At 46.1% G+C, this 18868-nt stretch overlaps 5 protein-coding genes across 6 annotated transcripts; 3 read left to right on the plus strand and 2 right to left on the minus strand.

The window, feature by feature from the left end:
- The first annotated feature begins 541 nt into the window (after positions 1-541).
- LOC117850962 (aldehyde oxidase GLOX) lies at positions 542-2727 on the plus strand. Its single transcript, XM_034732850.2, has one exon. It carries the CDS (start codon positions 604-606, stop codon positions 2725-2727), a length of 2124 nt encoding a protein of 707 aa, XP_034588741.2. The 5' UTR covers positions 542-603.
- A 740-nt stretch (positions 2728-3467) lies between these two features.
- Positions 3468-7007, plus strand: LOC117848777 (exosome complex component RRP41 homolog). The gene is made up of 11 exons (XM_034730312.2): positions 3468-3627; positions 3720-3766; positions 3889-3949; positions 4442-4483; positions 4565-4632; positions 5362-5440; positions 5516-5552; positions 5960-6076; positions 6168-6253; positions 6436-6525; positions 6680-7007. The coding sequence occupies exons 1-11, from the start codon at positions 3571-3573 to the stop codon at positions 6722-6724; spliced, it is 729 nt and encodes a 242-aa protein (XP_034586203.1). The 5' UTR covers positions 3468-3570; the 3' UTR covers positions 6725-7007.
- A 350-nt stretch (positions 7008-7357) lies between these two features.
- Positions 7358-10469, minus strand: LOC117848776 (ninja-family protein 8). The gene is made up of 3 exons (XM_034730311.2): positions 10180-10469; positions 8533-9724; positions 7358-8038 (listed from the first exon to the last, which is right to left on the minus strand). Exons 2-3 carry the CDS (start codon positions 9605-9607, stop codon positions 7677-7679), a joined length of 1437 nt encoding a protein of 478 aa, XP_034586202.1. The 5' UTR covers positions 9608-9724; positions 10180-10469; the 3' UTR covers positions 7358-7676.
- A 2760-nt stretch (positions 10470-13229) lies between these two features.
- Positions 13230-16144, minus strand: LOC117848969 (uncharacterized). Of its 2 annotated transcripts, XM_034730578.2 has the most exons (6): positions 15865-16144; positions 15555-15613; positions 15073-15179; positions 14810-14898; positions 14636-14733; positions 13230-13513 (listed from the first exon to the last, which is right to left on the minus strand). In XM_034730578.2, the coding sequence occupies exons 3-6, from the start codon at positions 15080-15082 to the stop codon at positions 13387-13389; spliced, it is 324 nt and encodes a 107-aa protein (XP_034586469.1). In that variant the 5' UTR covers positions 15083-15179; positions 15555-15613; positions 15865-16144; the 3' UTR covers positions 13230-13386. The 2 variants fall into 2 exon arrangements, with proteins under 2 accessions (XP_034586469.1, XP_034586468.1); XM_034730577.2 differs by lacking the exon at positions 15555-15613.
- Positions 16145-16376: 232 nt separating this feature from the next.
- LOC117848968 (uncharacterized) lies at positions 16377-18013 on the plus strand. Its single transcript, XM_034730576.2, has one exon. It carries the CDS (start codon positions 16418-16420, stop codon positions 17669-17671), a length of 1254 nt encoding a protein of 417 aa, XP_034586467.1. The 5' UTR covers positions 16377-16417; the 3' UTR covers positions 17672-18013.
- Positions 18014-18868: the final 855 nt, after the last annotated feature.

Here is an 18868-nt window from a genome sequence, read left to right on the forward strand (position 1 = left end):
GTTCAGCCGGGCCTGTGGGGGCAGCGGCAGCGCGGCTCGAAGGCCGCGGCAGGGGCGGGCTCGGTCGAAGCGGTACACGGTTTGGAGGGCGCTGACGGTGCTAGGCTGGGTGTGCGTGACGGCGTGATGCATCTTGACGATGCTCAGTTGCTCAGTTGTGTGTGTGGTGAGTAGATCCTTGGAGGTCTCCATGGCGTTGGTGGCCAGCGCAAGGGATCTCCTCCCGGTGTAAGCAGTGCGTGTGAAGAGAAACATACGTGAGGAAAAGAGAGAATAGAGAGAAGATAGGTGGACCTGGCATTGGGCCTTAAATGTCGGGTCCATGTTAATGTACCGTTAGCATATCACGTATGCAATTTACACAGGTTATGTAGATTTTAGACCTCGCGCGAATTAATTAGCAAGTTTGGAAATTTGAATATGCAATTTTTTAGAAGTTCGGGAGCCTAGATAACACTGCCAAGTTTGAGGATCGACGGTGCAATTTAATCCACTTACGCGTGCAAGTGCAACACATGGCATCCTCTCCTCGAGCTGGCCGGGTTAACGACGAGGTGGCTCCCGCTATATTTGAACGGCCGTTGCGCATGCCCTCCCGCGAGAATGGTGCAAACCGGCAGCGCTCGGCGCCAGTTATGTGCACAGCCAGCGGGGCTAGAAACCGCGGCCGGCGAGCTTGAAGACGACCCAAATTTAGGCGCCGAAATAATTAGTGGAGGAGCTTTAAGCTTCCAAAAAAAAGAGAAGCATGCTGAGGAGGGAGGTACCGATCCCGCTCTAGCTGGGCCGGTCACGGGAGGAGGCCGGAGGGAAGGGAGAGATCAGCTCCTCGACCTCTCCGCCGCCGCCGCAATAATAATGGGGTACTCCCTGCCCCGCGCCGCGGCCTTCGCCGTGGCCCTCCTCCTCCTGGCCTCCTCCGGCGAGGCGTTCTTCGACATCTTCAACATCTTCCGCCCGCGCTCCGAGAGCGACGACTTCTTCCAGAACGCCTTCGATGGCTCGCAGGAGCAGGCGGTGCCGACGCAGACAGAGCACGAAGAGCAGGGCGCCGCGCCGGCCACCGCCACGGGCCTCACCAGGGTGCCGCCCTCGGGCCCGCCCAGCAAGGCCGCGCAGGACACGGTCGAGCTCGCCGCCGACACCGGCGGCGGGCCGGTCGGCGAGTGGACCATCGTCAGCGAGAACTCCGGCGTGTCGGCCATGCACATGGTCCTCATGCGCCACGGCAGGGCCGTCATGTTCGACACCAGCACCACTGGCCGGTCGCTCATGCGGCTGCCCCAGGACAACTGCCGCATCGACCCGCGCGCCAAGGAGGAGGGCACCATGGATTGCTGGGCGCACGCCGTCGAGTTCGACTACCACACCGGCGGCCTCCGCCCTCTCAAGATCCTGACGGACACCTGGTGCTCGTCGGGCGCGTTCGACGCGGACGGCAACCTTGTGCAGACCGGCGGCTACTTCGAGGGCGAGAAGGTCGTGAGGGTGCTGAGCCCGTGCGACACCTGCGACTGGCTGGAGCACCCCAACAGCTTCGCGGAGGGGAGGTGGTACGCGACGACGTTGGTGCTCCCGGACGGCCGGTTCATCGTGTTCGGCGGCCGCCGCGCCTTCAGCTCCGAGCTCGTCCCGATGCCGGGGAGGACCAACGACAGGGCCACCTACATGCCGTTCCTCCGCGAGACCACCGACGACGTCGAGAACAACCTGTACCCGTTCGCGAACCTCCTCCCCAGCGGCGAGCTCTTCCTCTTCGCCAACAACCGCTCCGTCATCTTCGACCACAGGGCCGGCAGGATCGTGCGCGAGCTCCCGCAGCTGGGCGGTGGGAGCCGCAACTACCCGGCGTCCGCCATGTCTGCGCTCCTCCCGCTCGACCTCCGCAACGCCACCGGCGGCGCCGACCCCGAGCCGGTGATCATCATCTGCGGCGGGACGTTCAAGAATGCCTTCAGGTTCGGCGAGAACAACACGTTCCTGCCCGCGCTCCGCGACTGCGCCCGCATCAACCTGGCCGCGCTCGACGCGCAGTGGGAGACCGAGGACATGCCCGTCGGCCGCGTCATGGGCGACATGCTCATCCTCCCCACCGGCGACCTGCTGCTCCTCAACGGCGCCGCCAAGGGCTGCGCCGGCTGGGGCTTCGGCCGGCAGCCGGTCCTCACCCCGGTCCTGTACTCGCCGCGGAAGGAGAAGGGGTCGCGGTTCCGGGCGCTGGCGTCGTCGACCATCGCGCGCATGTACCACTCCACCAGCGCCGTGCTGCCCGACGCCACCGTGCTCGTCGCCGGCGGCAACACCAACACCGCCTACAACTTCAGCGACGTGGACTTCCCCACCGAGGTGCGCGTGGAGCGGTTCTGCCCGCCGTACCTGAGCAAGGATCACGCCGCAACCCGGCCGGTGATCGACGCAGCGTCGGTGCCCGCGGGAGGGATGCGGTACGGGTCCCCGTTCACGTTCCGATTCTCCATGCCCTCCGAGCCCGTGGGGGAGGCGGACGTGAAGGTCACCATGTACGCGCCGCCCTTCACCACGCACGGCTACTCCATGAACCAGCGGCTGCTGATCCTGTCCGTGACCGCGTTCAGGGAGGAGGGGCGGAGCTACACGGTGACCGTGGACGCGCCCGGGAAGCCGGAGCTCGCGCCGCGGGGGTACTACCTGGTGTTCGTGGTGGCCAAGGGCGTGCCGAGCGTGGCTGCGTGGGTGAAGATTCTGTGAATGAAATTCCGCTCTGGGAGTTGCGACGAGCATCGCCCTGGGGTCGTGATCCATTTAATGTAGGGATCGATGTTTATGGGAATCAGATTGAACGGATTACCACTGTGTGCTTGTGATCATGCTTGGCTGATTGCATCAACGCGGCGAGCTAGCGCAAGAAGCCTAGAACATGCGTGCAAACGGATGGTATCTCGATCTTCAAAAGATTGCTGTGGTTCCTAAAAAAAAACAAGAAGATTGTTGTGCTACTCTTTCTGCTACTCCTACTTTATAAGCCGTATAATATTTGAAATATTGGACTTAATAATTTTTTACAAAAATTAGTCGCACTATATGTATAATAATGCACCCATAAAGTTATATGAATAAATTCGTATCTTTTAGCATGGCATTGATTTATAGCAATCGATCATCAAAAATAACTCCAAGGCCGTCAATGTGGACTTATCGAGTACTATGTGTAGTATTGCAGCCGCTCAGCTCGCAGTGCCAATCTTGGTGCAGCTATCTGTATGTTTGATCCAGGATTTACTGAATGACTTTTGCAGCAGGTTCGAAATCCATGATTTACTGAATGGCTTGTGCATTTCCACTCATCAAACTGAATGTTAAGAAATATCGATCACGACATAGAGATCGATCCAATGGGCTCCAGGCCCGGCTAGTAAGAGAGCGTGAACAGACTTGGGCTAGTTGGGCTTTCAAGCCTGGCTCTCGACCAAAAAGGCACATCCGCGCACACAGGTCTGAACTCTGAACAGAAGGAAACCCCCACAATAAACCCTTGCCCGCGGCCGCTGCGGCGCTTCGCCGGAGCACGAAGAGAGAGCAGCGAACCCGGCGATGGAGTACGTGGACCCCCTCACCGGCTTCCGCGTTGACGGTCGCCGCCCCAACGAGGTGACGCCCACTTCCCCTTTCCCTACCGCCCCACATCGCACGGTTCACGCGTAACCCAATCTCACTCGGCGCTGCTGCTGGACTTCGCGCAGATGCGGAAGCTCAAGGGCGAGGTCGGCGTCGTCGCGCGGGCCGACGGGTGAGTAAACCAACAGTCGAATAGGATTCTGGTGGTGGTGTTTGCTTTCGATGGAATTTTGCTTATAGATGTGCGGTGCTCGCTTTTGATCGGATTTTGCCGGTGTTTGTTGCTCTGCGCAGGTCGGCGCTGTTCGAGATGGGCAATACCAGGGTCATCGCCGCTGTCTATGGTCCTCGAGAGGTGATTCCCATAGATCCCTACTCTGATTTGTGTGGTTCCGTGTGCATGCGGATAGGTCATGTGCACGGCATGTCTGAGGAAATGCTCCTTAGAGGGGATTTTCATTTACTGGTGTAGTTGTGATCTCTAGTTGAATTCTCTAAATCAACATTGCTTCGCCTTGAGTCTTTTTGAGAGAAAGTGGGAATTATATGGGAAAATTGGTTTGTTGTTTACTTTCCCTGCTATGCATAAAACATGTTTGAAAACCGTTAGGATCCATAATGGCATATGGGCAGTAGGACATGCCATATTCATCCACAGTGAGGTATCTGGAGAACTTAGAATTATGGAAATTGAAAATTCGAATTTATCTGCGTTCTTTCCTGTTGGACTGCACACAGCACCAGGGAACCCTGTCCTGCATTATGTTTTCAGGGAGATATGTTCATTTTTCAGTGAAACTGAATGCTGTCTAATTAAAACTTCATGCTCTTGGTTTTGCCCATTCAGGTCCAGAACAAAGGTCAGCAAGTAAACAGCAAAGAGGCTTTGGTAAAGTTTCACTGCTCCAAGTGCATTCATTAGTTAGAGGTCCTCCCTTATGACCTGTTCATAAGTGAGCTCTGTATGCAGGTTCGTTGTGAGTATAGGATGGCAGAATTTAGTACAGGAGATCGGAGGAGAAAGCCAAAAGGTGACAGGTGTGTTCCTACTTGAACAATTGATTAAAAATAACAGTCCAGTCCTTCTGCATTTACAATAAAGTTTCATATTCTATCAAAACAGACTTCTGACATGGAAAAATGTGTATTATTTTTCTATTTACCTAGTCAACAAGCTTCTTTTCCCTACATCTTGGGTTTTTGACATGTCTTTGTATTGTTTCTGCCTTCTGATTTGAGGGTAGTATTTTCAAAATACGATTGAATTACCTAGTAAAGGACTCTCGATCAAAGCAGTGTGACACCACCAGCCAGGTGCCACAACTGCAGCAGATGATTGGCAATGAGATTAGTTAGTTGGTTTGTTTTGGTTCTTCAGAAGAAATTTAGCTTCTTTATTAGTCAGTTTGTTACGCACCGAGATCAACATCAAGGGCATCTGTTATTGAATTTGGCAAGCAAAGATTTATCCCTAATTAATCTAAACCAGTAGTTCAGGGCTTCCTTGAGAGGGTGAACTTGCCTCCATCTCATTGCCTAATTCCACACTTCTCTGCCACATCAATAACTTAAGTCATTATTAAGATCAGGAATTTTCAAGAGTCATAACATAAGCAAATAGTGCTGCAGTATAGTTTTGTTAACTCACTTTAGTGCTTTGGAGGTGAACACCCAGTGTACAAAGTGAATTCAGGTTGCAGGAATTTACATGGCGTCTGTTTTCCCATATTACTATAGTAGTAAACTAAAGCTACAATCATCTGGCAGGCGATCAACGGAAATTTCTCTTGTTATTCGACAGACAATGGAGGCAAGCATATTAACTCATTTAATGCCACGTTCACAGGTGATATCCTTTAAGAAACTTCAGTTTTAAATGATATCAGTGCCAACTTCCGATGCTTATTATACTTGTTTGCAGATTGATATATTTGTCCAAGTTCTTCAAGCTGATGGTGGTAAGTGTGCTACCTTCCTACTTTCAGTTTTTTTAAGTTGTCTCCAGGCTGTATTTACTCCCAGGACCCCTCTATTATTTATTCTGAAATGGACTCTCTTTTCTTTCTGTCCTAAAATGAAGCCAAGCAACGCTACTTATTTTCCATAGACCGAGTTAATCTAGATTTATGCTCTGCATGATGAGGCGGCATGATGGAGAATGTATACCAATTCTGATGTGTGCCTTTTCTCCTTAGCTATTTAACTCAGTCATGCTATAGCATATTATTCTTTACTGCTGCATTACTCAGTCATGCTATGGTATATTGCTCTTTTGCTTGCTTGAAATAATTTAATCATACTTTATGCTTAAAATTGATTGCTATCTGGAGCATGACAGTCATGACCATGACCTTGTGTATAACAGGAACAAGGTCAGCATGCATCAATGCTGCAACACTAGCTCTTGCAGATGCCGGGATTCCAATGCGAGACATTGTCACATCTTGTAGTGCTGGGTATCTGTGTTCTACTCCTTTGCTCGGTAAGACACAATTATTTTTTTCATATCTTTGATAAGCTAAGAATATTATGGTACAGACAGAACTCAAAATTATTCTAATGTGCTTTATCAGATCTTAATTACTTAGAAGACAGTGCTGGGGGTGCAGATGTCACAGTTGGTATTCTTGCAAAAATGGACAAAGTGACTCTTCTGCAGGTAAAAGGGTCAAGCACTCTTGTTGTTCCAACTTCTTAACTCTAGTCTGTTTGTGTGCACAACAAAATTATACATTTCAATTTTTCTCTCTTGTGAAATACTTCTTTTGTGTGCTATCATTTTCTTATATACCTTTCGTTATCACCAAAAGGAAGCAGCTGAAAAGTTTTTTTTTCCCCCAGATGGATGCAAAATTAGCAATGGATACATTTGAAAACGTAATGGGACTTGCCATAGAAGGGTGCAAAGCAATTGCAACTTACATCCGAGAGGTACGTAACTTTTTGTTGCTCTTCCATTAAACCTGTCTGCAGTTTATTTAGCTTGTTTTCTGTTTACGTTGACTTTATTGACACATTGGAACTTCTCAATGCCCCATGAATGCCCAATGTCATATGTTGATTGGTCGCTGTCATTTTGAAACAGGTGCTGTTGGAGAACACAAAGCGGCTGGAGTGTCAGCGTGGTTAACCATAAGAGGCGAATCACATCTACCCGCTCGTGTAACATTTGAAGTCTGGACTGATCTGTGTAACACTGCATTTATATGTTTACTCGACAGAGTAGGAAGGCTAGTGGCCTCAACTCATTGTGTAATGGGCTTGCTGGTTGGATGAATGGATTTGGCGCAGTGCAGTGGACAGGAAATTCCTGAGTTTCTTGTACCGAACTTCCAACGAACTTCCAAGTTGCTTAAGGTAGCTTGTTAACAAAATATAATTAATTATGATGGACAAAAGCAACCATTCGGATTTGTTTCTCCTTGACAATTTTAATTAACGGATACAAATTGAACGTGACATTGTATGCTGATTATCTCAGCGCTCGTCAGTTTGTATTGCACCCGTCTGCTCAAAGATATCAATGTCTTAATAGCAACATGTTTTTGCTCAAAATTTTGTGGATCTATAATTGTGCCAAGATACTGCCATCATTCAGATGCTGATGGGAATACGAATTTGGAATATGGAGTTGACTCGAAATGAATAAAAATGCAGCATCATGGAACGGATAGCTGGAACCATAGAACTCATCCCAAGAAAACTAGATAAACTTCCAAAGTAACTATCTAGTTCAAATAATGTGCAGAATGAATCATAGAACTCATCCCAAGAAAACTAGATAAACTTCCAAAGTAATTATCTAGTTCAAATAATGTGCTGAATATTCTGCTTTACCACCGAGTGGTTTAGCATCTCAATTCTCGACGTGGCTCGAAAGGAACTCAGAACTAGCTAAATCTTGCTTGAAGATACAAAGAGCTAAAAATACACAATTTTTGTCCTCAAACAAAGTTCAATACCAAGCGTCTAAACTTGCATAATAAATACCTTACGAGATGAACTGATAGTGATGCAATGAATTGGTGATATAGACACAAATGGGGCAGCAATTATTTGTCATTCTCTCTGAAACCGGCAAATTAGTTTTCAGCAGAAGCTGCTTGGTTGCCGACAGGGAATGCTGGTAAAGTTTCACTATTTTCTTGGGCTGGAGCATCTGCATTTGCATGCCTCATAAACTCCTCCGGGGACATGTGAGTGCCATGGCAGGCACATACTATCTTCACCTCATTTCTACCAAACTTGTATGTTACACCTGATATGGTTCTGCCATTTGGTCCAGTACCAGTGGTAGAAACCCAAGGAAGATCAGGATAGGATCCAGACCCTCCAAATTTGACATTTGGTGCGATGCCTGGCCTTATAGCAGAACCCATAAGAGGGAGCACCCTCTCAGCCTTCTTCTCATCTTCCACATGAGCGGATGAAGAAGCACCTGCCTCTGCAAAAAAGCAAAACAAATCAGTCTCGACGGTCCATATGATCAACTGGCAAAACATTCAAACAAGCATGGATAATTTTGGAAGCAAACATAACAAATGCACACAAGCTCAATATGGAATTATCTTGCAGTATGTTTCATTTTGTATTACCAGATTATTAGCAGGCCATACATAAAGAAAAGACTGGTCCAATATCTCAAACGAGGCCATCATAATATTGTAATAAATGAGCTTAATGACATGCCACCAGTATGGTCTCAACCATACCAAATGCATTGTGGAACCAAGAAGGACCCTTGGGATGGAACCAGATGTTAAATCTTCTCTAAAATGTATTTCTAAATAGACACAGGTTATATACCAATCAAGCATTTAACTCTTACTTTCTTTTGTATCGAATCTGTTTTACTGTTAACAATAAACATAAAAAAACCAAAAACACAAGGAGTTTTTTTTCCCCCTATTTGTCTGGGAAAGGAGCGCAAGCACTAACCTTGGGGTCTCTTGCCATCATCAGCTTGCTTGGAACCTGTTTGCTCAGCTTTGTCTTTTACAGTAAAAGAAGACAAAGCCTGAGGCGGAGCACCAAAAGCCCATGAACAGCTCGTTTCAAGTGTTGGTAGCTGGACTGCCGGATAACCAAAAGCAACCTGAGAGGCACTATTCATTGTCTGGACAGCTAGTCCACCGTTTGTAGGTGGCCTCAACTGCACTGGACATACCGGGTGAAAATTCGGTGCATTAGTTATGGTAGGAGGACCAGAAACCTGCGCTTGGACTTGATAAGGCACAGCCACTACATTTGATGCCTGCATAGATAATGGATTCCCAGGTGGCAGCTTTCCTGAGCTCGACTCACTTCCTGAGAAACTTGGCTGCCTCTTTCCTTGAAAACCAACGGCAGCATCATCAGCGGATCTTTTCCTATCGGATGCTTTGTTAACAACAGAGCCCTTAGCACTGTCTTCACGCTGTGCAACCAACCAAGAATTTGAACCTTCTGCTTCTGACTCTGCAACATCCTCATTTTCACCAGTTGAACCATCATCAGTACTAATTGAGATAGGTGCATTTTTCGCACCCCCGTCAGAGCTCTTACTGAATGCATCAGGCTGGTCACCAGCTGTCTGATGCTTCTTCTGAAAGCTCATCTCTTCAGAAAGCAAGTTGCAGTTACTTGAGACTGGCTTCTGTTCCTCAGAATTATTTCCATTGTTATTTGGCATCCTCCCATCTTGATACCTGGGAAGCTGAGGCTGATGGCTCACTGGTTCGGCGGATCCATCTACCACTGGAGCAGAGGAACTCCCTGGTTGTCCCCAGAAATTCCCAAATTGTGGTGCAACAGGGCTGTGCCTCTGTTTACTGTTGTGTTCTTGGTTCTCAGGGTTTGTTTGATAATACTTTCCAAAAGGAGCATCAGGAGTTTGTGAACCACCTTTGCTACTGCTTTCTTCCACTTGAGGTTCTGCTTTTGGTTCTAGAGGAGCATCTCTAGCCTTAGCCTTCCCAGATGATCCGCCCAAAGAGAGGCCCAAACTAAGCTCAAGGCCATTCTCCTCGTCCATTTCCAGTTATTGGTTAATTCTAATGATATGTATGCCTAGTTACAGACTATTTCTTCAACATACTAAGGATAGCATAGACCACACTATTGTATAGTCCTTGCCATTCAAACCATCATCCTGCAATAAATACCTTGGGTAAGAGAGAGGCAGAATTTTTACGGTAACTCGATAGCTTATGGCAGGTGGAAACATAAATTAACTTAAAATCATTTACAGCATTCATATATGTTGCAAGATTTTCACAGGAAATCATGGGATTTATACAGGAAACCAAGGCCCGATGTCCTAGAATAGGAATATGTCTTATGTTTTTCGTCAGAACGCTCCTTCACACCGGGGACGGACTTAAACTGGGACTTGGGGCTTCATCAACATATTTGGAAAATAAACCCCATCGCACCAGGGGCGGATCCAGTATAGTACATGGGCGTACATATTATTTTTTTTTTTGGCAAAGAATCGGAGTTAGGGAAATACATGCGTACAGATCCGAATAAAATTGGCTTACATTAGGGTTTGGGGAGCTCGATTTCGCCAGCGGGAAGGGAAGGGAAATGAATGGAAGGGCGTACCTAGTGGATACTCATCGCCGGCGCTGGGCCCGACGAAGAGGATGGCGCCGCTCACCCAGTAATCGCCGCCGACTCGCCGAGAGAGAGAGAGAGAGAGAGAGAGAGAGGCTTGCCCCCTTGCCGTCGTCAGCTACCTGGGGTAGCAGCGAGTCGACCTCTAGATTTCGAGTAGAGACTGGCTCGGCTCGGCTGGGACCTGGGACTGGGAGAGGGAAGGCACACCGTCAATGGCAGAACCGCGCAAACCAGCGAAGGCCAAGAAGAAAGAGGAAAGGCAGCGGTTGGAATTGGGTAAAACAGGAAGAAAGTTCATATGACCTCTCAAAGTACGATAAGTCTAATTTTTTTTCTCTAACCCAAAATTTTCGGTCTCCATTAATTTTTAAAATTTCGTATTTCGCAACACAATTTTAACCGCCGACTTCAGCTTACAGTAGCATATTTGATATCTGATGGTAAATCGGACCGCATTGATATTCAGGAGGTACTCTAAATACTTTTTTTTAAAAAAATATGAATTTCTACTATTTTTTAAAAAAAATAAAAACAATGACAGCCGGTCAAAAGCGTCCCCGTTCGACGAGTTGCCGCTCCTCCATCCCCTGGATCATCTTCTCTCGAAGTAGTAAGCTGCTTAAGGTTGATGTTGAATTAATCCTTTCACCACCGCTGATGGAGAGGTAGATCTTGATCGGTACAGTGTTAGCGCCACTACTTGAGCAATGGGATTTCGCCAATAGAGCTTGAGGGAAACGCATTAGGAACCATATCTTCCTTAACGGTGCCAATGAGGTCGACCCAAACCTCTTCATTGTCAAGAACCTCGACAACACATTGCTCTAGAAGAAGATGATCGGGGTGCGCGATTGATGTGGCGTCATGTAGGGTAAATTCGTCATCAAAACTGCGCAGAGCTGTGGGGATCGAATGGTTAAAAAAACTAGGGGGAGGGGATGAAAAATTTGTCGTTTCTATTGTTGCTAAAAGTTGATCTCGGTCGATGGATCTTGTTCCAAATATGAAAGGAAAGGGAGGTAGGATGACTAAAGTGCTTTTAGCTCCCTCGTGTGTCTGCTCCTGCATAGTTCTTGGGAGAGGATAATATAATAATCAGGTTTAAAATCAACAATTAAAGGAGCAGAAAATGATTATAAATAATTTCTATCTAGAATAACTATGGATTTGCTTAACAATGATATTAATCGCACTTATTCAACGTGTAGGAAAAATCCCATCGCCTAATGAGGTATATAAGACTAAGGTGGTATGCTGACCACCTATAGATACCACCCTATAGATAGTTACCACCTAAATTTACCATAGCTTAAATTAGTCAAGGCAACCAAAAAACACCTTTAATTTGACATAAGTTAATGGCCTTCAAACACATGTCTAATCTTAATTGTGGCAACTTTTGACAGCCAGCCAAATATGCTAAGATGCAACAACCCGTTTTGTTGAGCTGTAGCTTTTAATATCAATCTCATAATTAAAAGATATACAAGAAATGACTGTAGCTTTATTTCCCTTCATATAAGGTTTTTTCCAAAGTGTAATGCAATTATGTCAAATTGTCAAAAAAATTTTGGTAATTTTGAATTTAGTGTGTCAAAATTTTGATTTGGATTTCGTATGGTTCATTACAGCGCAAACAAAACAACACCGGAAAGTTGTGCAACAGTCATTCTAATTTGTCTTAAGGTGTCGCTTAGGTCTTTAAAGAGTGTAATGCGCAGACCACCCTTAAACTTGTGATCTAGTGTTATACAGATCCGTCAACTTTAAAAAAGACATATTCAAGTCGTTAAACTTATCAGATGTATCATCTAGGTCCAAAGTTTCTAAAATAGCGCTAGATGGTGGTGTGTCACATCAGTGTGGAGATCTTATATTGACGAGTCCAAACTTCATGACACATTTCCAGTACTTTGGACTGGATGATACATTTTAATAAATTTATGAATCTTTATCTAGAGTTTTCAAGTTCGTGGGTCTCTAAAACTTCATGACATGTTCAATGTTCGTGCATTTCACATGTCTCCGAATTTGTCATGAGATGCCACTTTGGTCTCTAAACTATTATTTTGCAGCTTCTTATCCTGAACTTGCTAAGGCCTCGTCTGGAACGTATGAGGCACAAAGGAAACTCATTTCATAGAAATTATCTTCTCTCTCACCGTTTGGAACAAAGGAATTGGCACAAAACTTTCCAAAGGAATGGCAACTGCACCTGTACTTTTGGAGGAATGAGAAAATGAGCTCTGAGCTCATGGGAAACTTTCCCACGGAAGCTGGCGGGCACTCTCCCTCCCTAATCATGCTTTATCTAGCCTTGTGCATTAGCAATGCATGGTATCATCAAAGTTGTCCCAAACATCCATGGCCATACGAAGTCATAACCATCCCATGTTGCTTAGTTATAAAAGAATTAATATTGCAAGTATAATAGTAAATCATCTATCAATTAGTTGATTGTTAATATATTAATATCAGTTTACGGTTCCTACATTCCTTTATTCATGTGTTTTGGATTCTTGAGTTCCAAACATCTCTTCATATTTTCTTCCTGTGTTTTTCATTCCTATGTTTTGCAACCTCATTCCTATCCACATTTCTATGTTTTGCAACCTCATTCCTATCCCTTTCCTGTATTTCTACTCATTCCTTTGCTTTCCATTTCTACGTTCCAAATAGGCCCTAAGTGGTTAATTCGAGATCTAAACATTGCATATTAGTACATGTTCATCATCCTACTTGGCATCTAGAAGGTGTCGACCCTACCTGCCAGGAGTTGCTCAATGAGAGACAAGATAGATGGGTCGTTGTCACGTGGTTGCTAGCATGCCACATGAACAGTTACACACTGATTAGCAAAATTTTGACCTCAGGTAACACCTTTTTTAATTCAAGTAATTAAGAACGTGGAACTGCAATTTAATAATTCAGGGACCTATGTGACACTCCTAAACAAGTTTAGAGAACGCCGATACATAGAATAAACGGTTTATGGTCAATATAATCTGCAGCCCGATCATATATTCTCAGGAACGTACGTCAAAGCAGCAAATAGATAAGTTTCAGCATTGGTTACAAACTTGCTATCATTTTTTCTTTTATTAAACCTTTCTTTGCTCTCAGATCTCGACAAATCTCCTGGATGAACAACTTGCATCAAAAACATACAGAAGCTACATCAAAATCAAACAGCTAGGTTTTCTTCTTGAATTCATTAGGAGGGCTGCTCTCCAGTTTGCCGCTATCGTCAGGAGCTGTATCCACTTCAACCAGATTTCTGAACCCAAGCTCTGACATGTCTTGCTTCGCCATCAAGTTTCTGAGGAAGATAAATTCAGAGATTTAGCACGACACATGGAAACGATGCATTGAAATCTTAAATATAAAGAGCAGCAGCAAACAGAAAAAGAAGAAGCAAAAAGTGTAATCTTGTTATGGACCAGCAAACATTTTAATGCTAAGTGCACCTAGTTATGAGCTCAGATGCTGAATTTCAAAAATCAAAGTTGGTGAAACTCGGAGAGACAGAGAGAGTCCTCTCTCATACTTGCCAATTCCCTTGCTGATCAACTAAGAGCTCACCCCAGGACTAGTAAGAATTTCCAAGATAAAACAACAAAACACTATCTCAAAACAATCAGTACAGCACCAAAACGTGCCCTAAAAGTAGTAGCTGCATGCCCACTTGTGGTTGGCATACTGATTGATTCACTCAATCACCAAACACTGACAACGATATGGCACACTGCACATGTGTTGCATCCAAGGATGCAAACAAAGGAACATGCTGGGAGGCCAAACTAGGTTGTCGAAGGCTAAGGTCCTGTTTGGATGGACTAAAAGTAGAGGACTAAAGTTTAGTCCTAGGTGTGATTATGGGCTAAACATGGACTAATGGGATCTAACCACCAATTAGCCACTATCAGTGAAATTAGTTCAGCAATTAGTCCATATTTAACCATGATTAGTCCATGTCAAATTCCAGGACTAAAAATTAGTCCTGACATCCATATGGGGCCTAATGTAGCCATAACAGTTACTTCCCTCAACAACTGAAAATGGATCAGAACATGATGTAGCTTGAATATGTGCCCAAAAAATAACATATTTGCCAGTCATGTTAAAATGTTTTTTGTCAAAAAAGAAATGAATACTGAAAGCATTTATGGTTGTAGGACAGAGAATTAATTCCAAGCAATAAGGCAACTATCCAGAAACTTGATAGTTACTGATACTTTGACTCCAATCCATACATATTAATATGTTTGCACAGCTTATTGGGACATTAATTTTATAGTTTTATCCTGTAAGCATAAAACTTAATTGTTGCTAGGTTTGGCAAATTATTGATATGCCAAGAAACGAAGTTACGTATCTATATCATGATAACTTTTACAGCTTTAAATTTAGCATGTAGATAATAAGAACTAAGCCTACTAACCTCTCCATCCGACATTCCAGATACTTCTTTGAGAACTGTCGACATTTTTCAGACTGAAATCCTGTAGATTTCAGGCAGGCAAGATAATCTTTCTTCTCCTGTTTGAACAGTCACCACTCACATAACAAGCATACAATGACAGTGGTAATTGATAAAGAGAGTCTTCAGCATTACCAAGTCACACTCATGTAAGTGATCCAATGGGAATACACCTTTTTCAGGAGGTACAGGCCTGACCCCTCTATTTCCACCAAAAGCACCACCTGTGACAATTCAGATTGTTATTCAGATCTTCGTATTAATATAATCCTGCAATTTTGAAATAACAGCATGGGAATGAGGAAATGTCACTCTAAAAACTTGTAACAGATGCCTAATGCAAACAAAAACAATGAATACTAGATAGGAAGAAAGATTAGGTGGTCAGCCTTCCTTACCGGCACTCATTTGTCAAAAAGTTAGTCTTTCGATCAGGAGCAGTCAGGAGCAAAGGCTTCCAAGAATAAGGTCGAATGTCTAGCAATCGTGTGGCCAATGCTTGAAACTGCAACAACACAATAAAGACACAGGTCAACCATACTAGTAGCATGTGTGCCATTTGTACGGTACATTTGGCAAGGACAACATAGCCGGTAAGTGGAGTATACTAGTACCATGTTTACTCATTCAAAACAAACTGTCGGATGATAAGACAACTAGACAACCTTTCAGTGACAACCAAAATATTGACAAGTATCACAACAATAGAATAGTCAATACATGCATTTTGGACTAAGTGAATATTCTGTAAGTTGCTACAACAAACAACCACCACCGGATGCATGAAGCTCTGAAGATGCATTTAAGTTTTAACAACTGAAACCATCCATGGAGATAGGACCAAATTTAAAACAAGGAGTAGCCAGAGATCGGAACATACAAATGCATCCAGCTAGGGATCCACAAAAGTAGCAATGTGGGTGCACGAGTGTCTGTGATCTAGCAAAAAAATAAGAATAAACTATTATGCCGGATGATATGCGTGCGTTATGAATCGAAGGCAAATCATTGGTCACCCATATAACAGATTGAAAATTAGGCATACAGGTTCAATACAATTAGTTCGAAAGCTTCATATGATATTGGTCTTGCATTCACAAATCGACAAGAAAATAGATCTATTACGAATCGATCCAAACTGGACAGAAGCCTAATCTGCGATCGGCGAGAGACTGAGAACAGAACAACACCTCACGGCAGCGCCTGGGGCCTGTGACTGTGAGAATGCGCGGCGGCGCGGCAGCGAGGGTCTCTCCGCCCGTAGGGAGGGGAGGCAGCTCCCCGCCCAACTCCGCGAGACTCCCGTGCCGTCACGCCCACGCGTCGCGTGGCTGAGCGTGAGGCTGATGCGCGACGGCAAAGCCGCCCCCCACGCCTCGACGCCGTCGGCCGTCGCCGCTCGCGCTCGGTGCTGCTGCTACCGTGAGGGTTGGGAGGGAGCCGCGTTCAGTGGAGGTGTGATGGGCTGGGCTGGTGTCTGGTGACGGGAGGAATGTGTGTGTAGGCTGAGCCTTCGGAGTTTGTGGGCCTCTTGTGGACTTTTACGGCTTTTGCTCCTCACCAACCAAAGAAGAAGGTACTGAGTTTGGCCCAAATACAGTTGCTGACATTTTCGAACGTGTCTCCTGGACTCGCTTGCCATAGGGAGCAATCCTAGCAAATGCTTTGCAGTCGTATAAATCGTACCCTTCCCATCGCGCATCAAACCCTAAACCCCCCTTGCTCTCTTGTCGCGCCGCCGCCATGTCGCCGCCGACGCCACAGAAGCCACACCCGGTGCCCCGTGAGACGGTGGCCGGCGCCGTCGCTTCACTGACCAAGTGGATGAAGAAGCGCGCCGAGGAGGCGCCCCCCAACCTCCTCGCCGACGAGCGTGACGACCTCGTCATCCTCCAGCTCTCGCTCCGCCGCGTCCCCGCCTCGCCGACCACCAGGCCGCGCCTACTCCCGCTCCCGCACCCCGTCGTCGGGCACGACGGCGCCTCCGTCTGCGTCATCTCCGACGACCGCCCCAACTCGCGGTCCCCGCCCGCCTCCGACCTCCTCGATGCGTCCAAGTCGCTCCACCGCCTCCCCGTCTCCGAGGTCATCCCGCTCTCCACCCTCCGCACGGACTACCGCCCGTACGAGTCGCGCCGCCGCCTCGCCGCCTCCCACGACCTCTTCATCGCCGACCGCGGCATCCTCCCGCTGCTGCCGCGCGTCCTCGGGAAGGCGTTCTACTCCACCAAGAAGGCTCCGATCGGGGTCGATTTCACCCGCGTCGGGTGGCCGGAGCAGGTCCGCAAGGTGCTGGGCTCCGCTTTTCTGTACCTGCGAACGGGGACCTGCTCGGGGATCAAAGTGGGTAGGCTGGATATGGATGAAGAAGAGATCTTGGAGAATGTGATGGCTGCGGTGGAGGCAGCTGTGGAAAAGGTGCCAAAGAAGTGGGCCAACGTTAGGGCGCTGCATCTGAAGGCTGTGGATTCAGTTGCCCTGCCAATTTACCAGGTTGTGCCGGAGTTGGGTATGAAGATTGAGGTGCCTGGGGATGTTGAATCTGGGGAGGTCATTGATGCTGTGGAATTGGAGACTAGGGAGAAGAAGACTGACAAGAAGAAGGTGCTGATGGATGCTGAAGCCAATGGTGATGAGGGAGTTGCCAATGAGAGTGGCAAGAGGAAGAGGAATAAGAAGGATCAGATCAAGAATATTGAGATGCAGGGAGAAGTTCAGGTGGAGACAGAGAAAAAGAAGTGGAGGAAGAGTGTTGTGGTTTCTGTTGATGAGCAGAAGAAGGTTGGCAAGAAGGGTAAAGATAAGGGCAAGCGTGATTTGGAAAATGAGATGGAAGAACCCAGTATAGGCAATAAGAAGAATAAGAAAGGAAAGATTGAGGAGGGGAAGAAAAAGAAGAGCATGAAGGATGAAGTCTGCGTAGATGAGAGCCTGGAAGACAAGAAGAGCAAGGGGAAAAAATTGGATGGCAAGATCAAGAAGACAAGGAGAGGGTAAGACTGTAAGAGTATGGTTACAGTTGATATTATTGCTGGAAATGCCTGTTCTGCATTGAGGCCAGTTGCAGACTCCAAAAATTGATGAACTGGGTTAGTCATTATCTGGAAGAATCATCTTCTGTCCAGGTTCCATGTTGTACGGGTAGGTTTGACTTGAGAAGATGGCCTATCAGTTGTACCGCAGAATGCTATCACGTTTGACCTCACAGAGGTTTCTTCTGAAGTTTCTTCAGGTTTTGTTAGCTTAGTAGCTCAAGCCTCTGGGTTAGAAGAGTGGCGAGACTGTTTCTGGCTAAGCTATGTACCCCATTCAAATCGTAACAGTTTTGTGTCCATCTGAGATACTTGTGTTGCCCTGGCTTCTTTGAATTATCTCGTGTGAGTTGTGACCTATCTTCTTAGTACATTAGGCAGCATTATTTGCATAATCGACTTATGTACTTTCTCCCAGCATGTCACCATTATCCAGATTTTACACAACACAACTATGTTGTTCATTCACTGAACCAATATTGTTGCTTCACACAGCGTATATGATGAATATTTTCACTTTGTTGGGCTGCATGCCTACATCCATTGGAATACGTCGTGGTTAAGATCCAGGATCCTAGACAAGTGTTAGTTCATTCATGCGCTGCCAAGGAGAAACTTCACATATACTTGATCTTAGACGAGTTAGTTCATTCGTGCTGTACATCCTGCCAAGAAAAACCAATGCATATACTCCCAAATCATCTCTAGTTGTATACTGGAATGACAATCTTTGGATACTATTATCTGACTTATTCTCTGTTTGCAAATCCATTTTCTCATCCCGGCAATGTACTTTTTTCATGCAAAATCTGATTAACCATTTTGGTGCGAGCATCATAAGCATTCAGCTTTGTCGAATCTCTCCCTCTCTCAGAATTGATCATAAATTTTCCCTAACATTCTGGAATGTTTGCATTTCATTCTGTCTGGTGGTGTATCTGACCACCTGAATATGACGCTCCTTTGAGACGTCAGTAAGGTGAGCAAGGTTCCATCTTTAGTGTCCTCCATATCTGGAGTAGCTGTAATTGGAACCACAAATCTTGCAGTCATGATCAATTGCTTTCAGTGTTTGATAGCCGACTTAGCACCTGGACTGAGTGAGTTACTTGGACTGAGTGAGTTACTTGGGCCATGTTTAGTTCACTCCAAAATCCCAACT

Source organism: Setaria viridis, chromosome 3 (assembly GCF_005286985.2).
Source record: "Setaria viridis chromosome 3, Setaria_viridis_v4.0, whole genome shotgun sequence".
In the NCBI taxonomy this organism is placed as follows: domain Eukaryota; kingdom Viridiplantae; phylum Streptophyta; class Magnoliopsida; order Poales; family Poaceae; genus Setaria; species Setaria viridis.

Bases quoted from the DNA above. Each gene is read 5' to 3' on its own strand.
- LOC117850962 (XM_034732850.2), top strand. From the start codon at position 604: ATGGTGCAAACCGGCAGCGCTCGGCGCCAGTTATGTGCACAGCCAGCG.
- LOC117848968 (XM_034730576.2), top strand. From the start codon at position 16,418: ATGTCGCCGCCGACGCCACAGAAGCCACACCCGGTGCCCCGTGAGACG.
- LOC117848777 (XM_034730312.2), top strand. From the start codon at position 3,571: ATGGAGTACGTGGACCCCCTCACCGGCTTCCGCGTTGACGGTCGCCGC. The intron at 3,628-3,719 runs GTGACGCCCACT...GACTTCGCGCAG, and splicing joins ACGGTCGCCGCCCCAACGAG to ATGCGGAAGCTCAAGGGCGA. The intron at 6,254-6,435 runs GTAAAAGGGTCA...TTTTTCCCCCAG, and splicing joins ACAAAGTGACTCTTCTGCAG to ATGGATGCAAAATTAGCAAT.
- LOC117848969 (XM_034730577.2), bottom strand. The intron at 14,734-14,809 runs GTAATGCTGAAG...CTGTTCAAACAG, and splicing joins ACTTACATGAGTGTGACTTG to GAGAAGAAAGATTATCTTGC. The intron at 13,514-14,635 runs GTTAGTAGGCTT...TATCTTCCTCAG, and splicing joins CTGGAATGTCGGATGGAGAG to AAACTTGATGGCGAAGCAAG.
- LOC117848776 (XM_034730311.2), bottom strand. From the start codon at position 9,607: ATGGACGAGGAGAATGGCCTTGAGCTTAGTTTGGGCCTCTCTTTGGGC. The intron at 8,039-8,532 runs GTTAGTGCTTGC...GCTTTTTTGCAG, and splicing joins TGATGGCAAGAGACCCCAAG to AGGCAGGTGCTTCTTCATCC.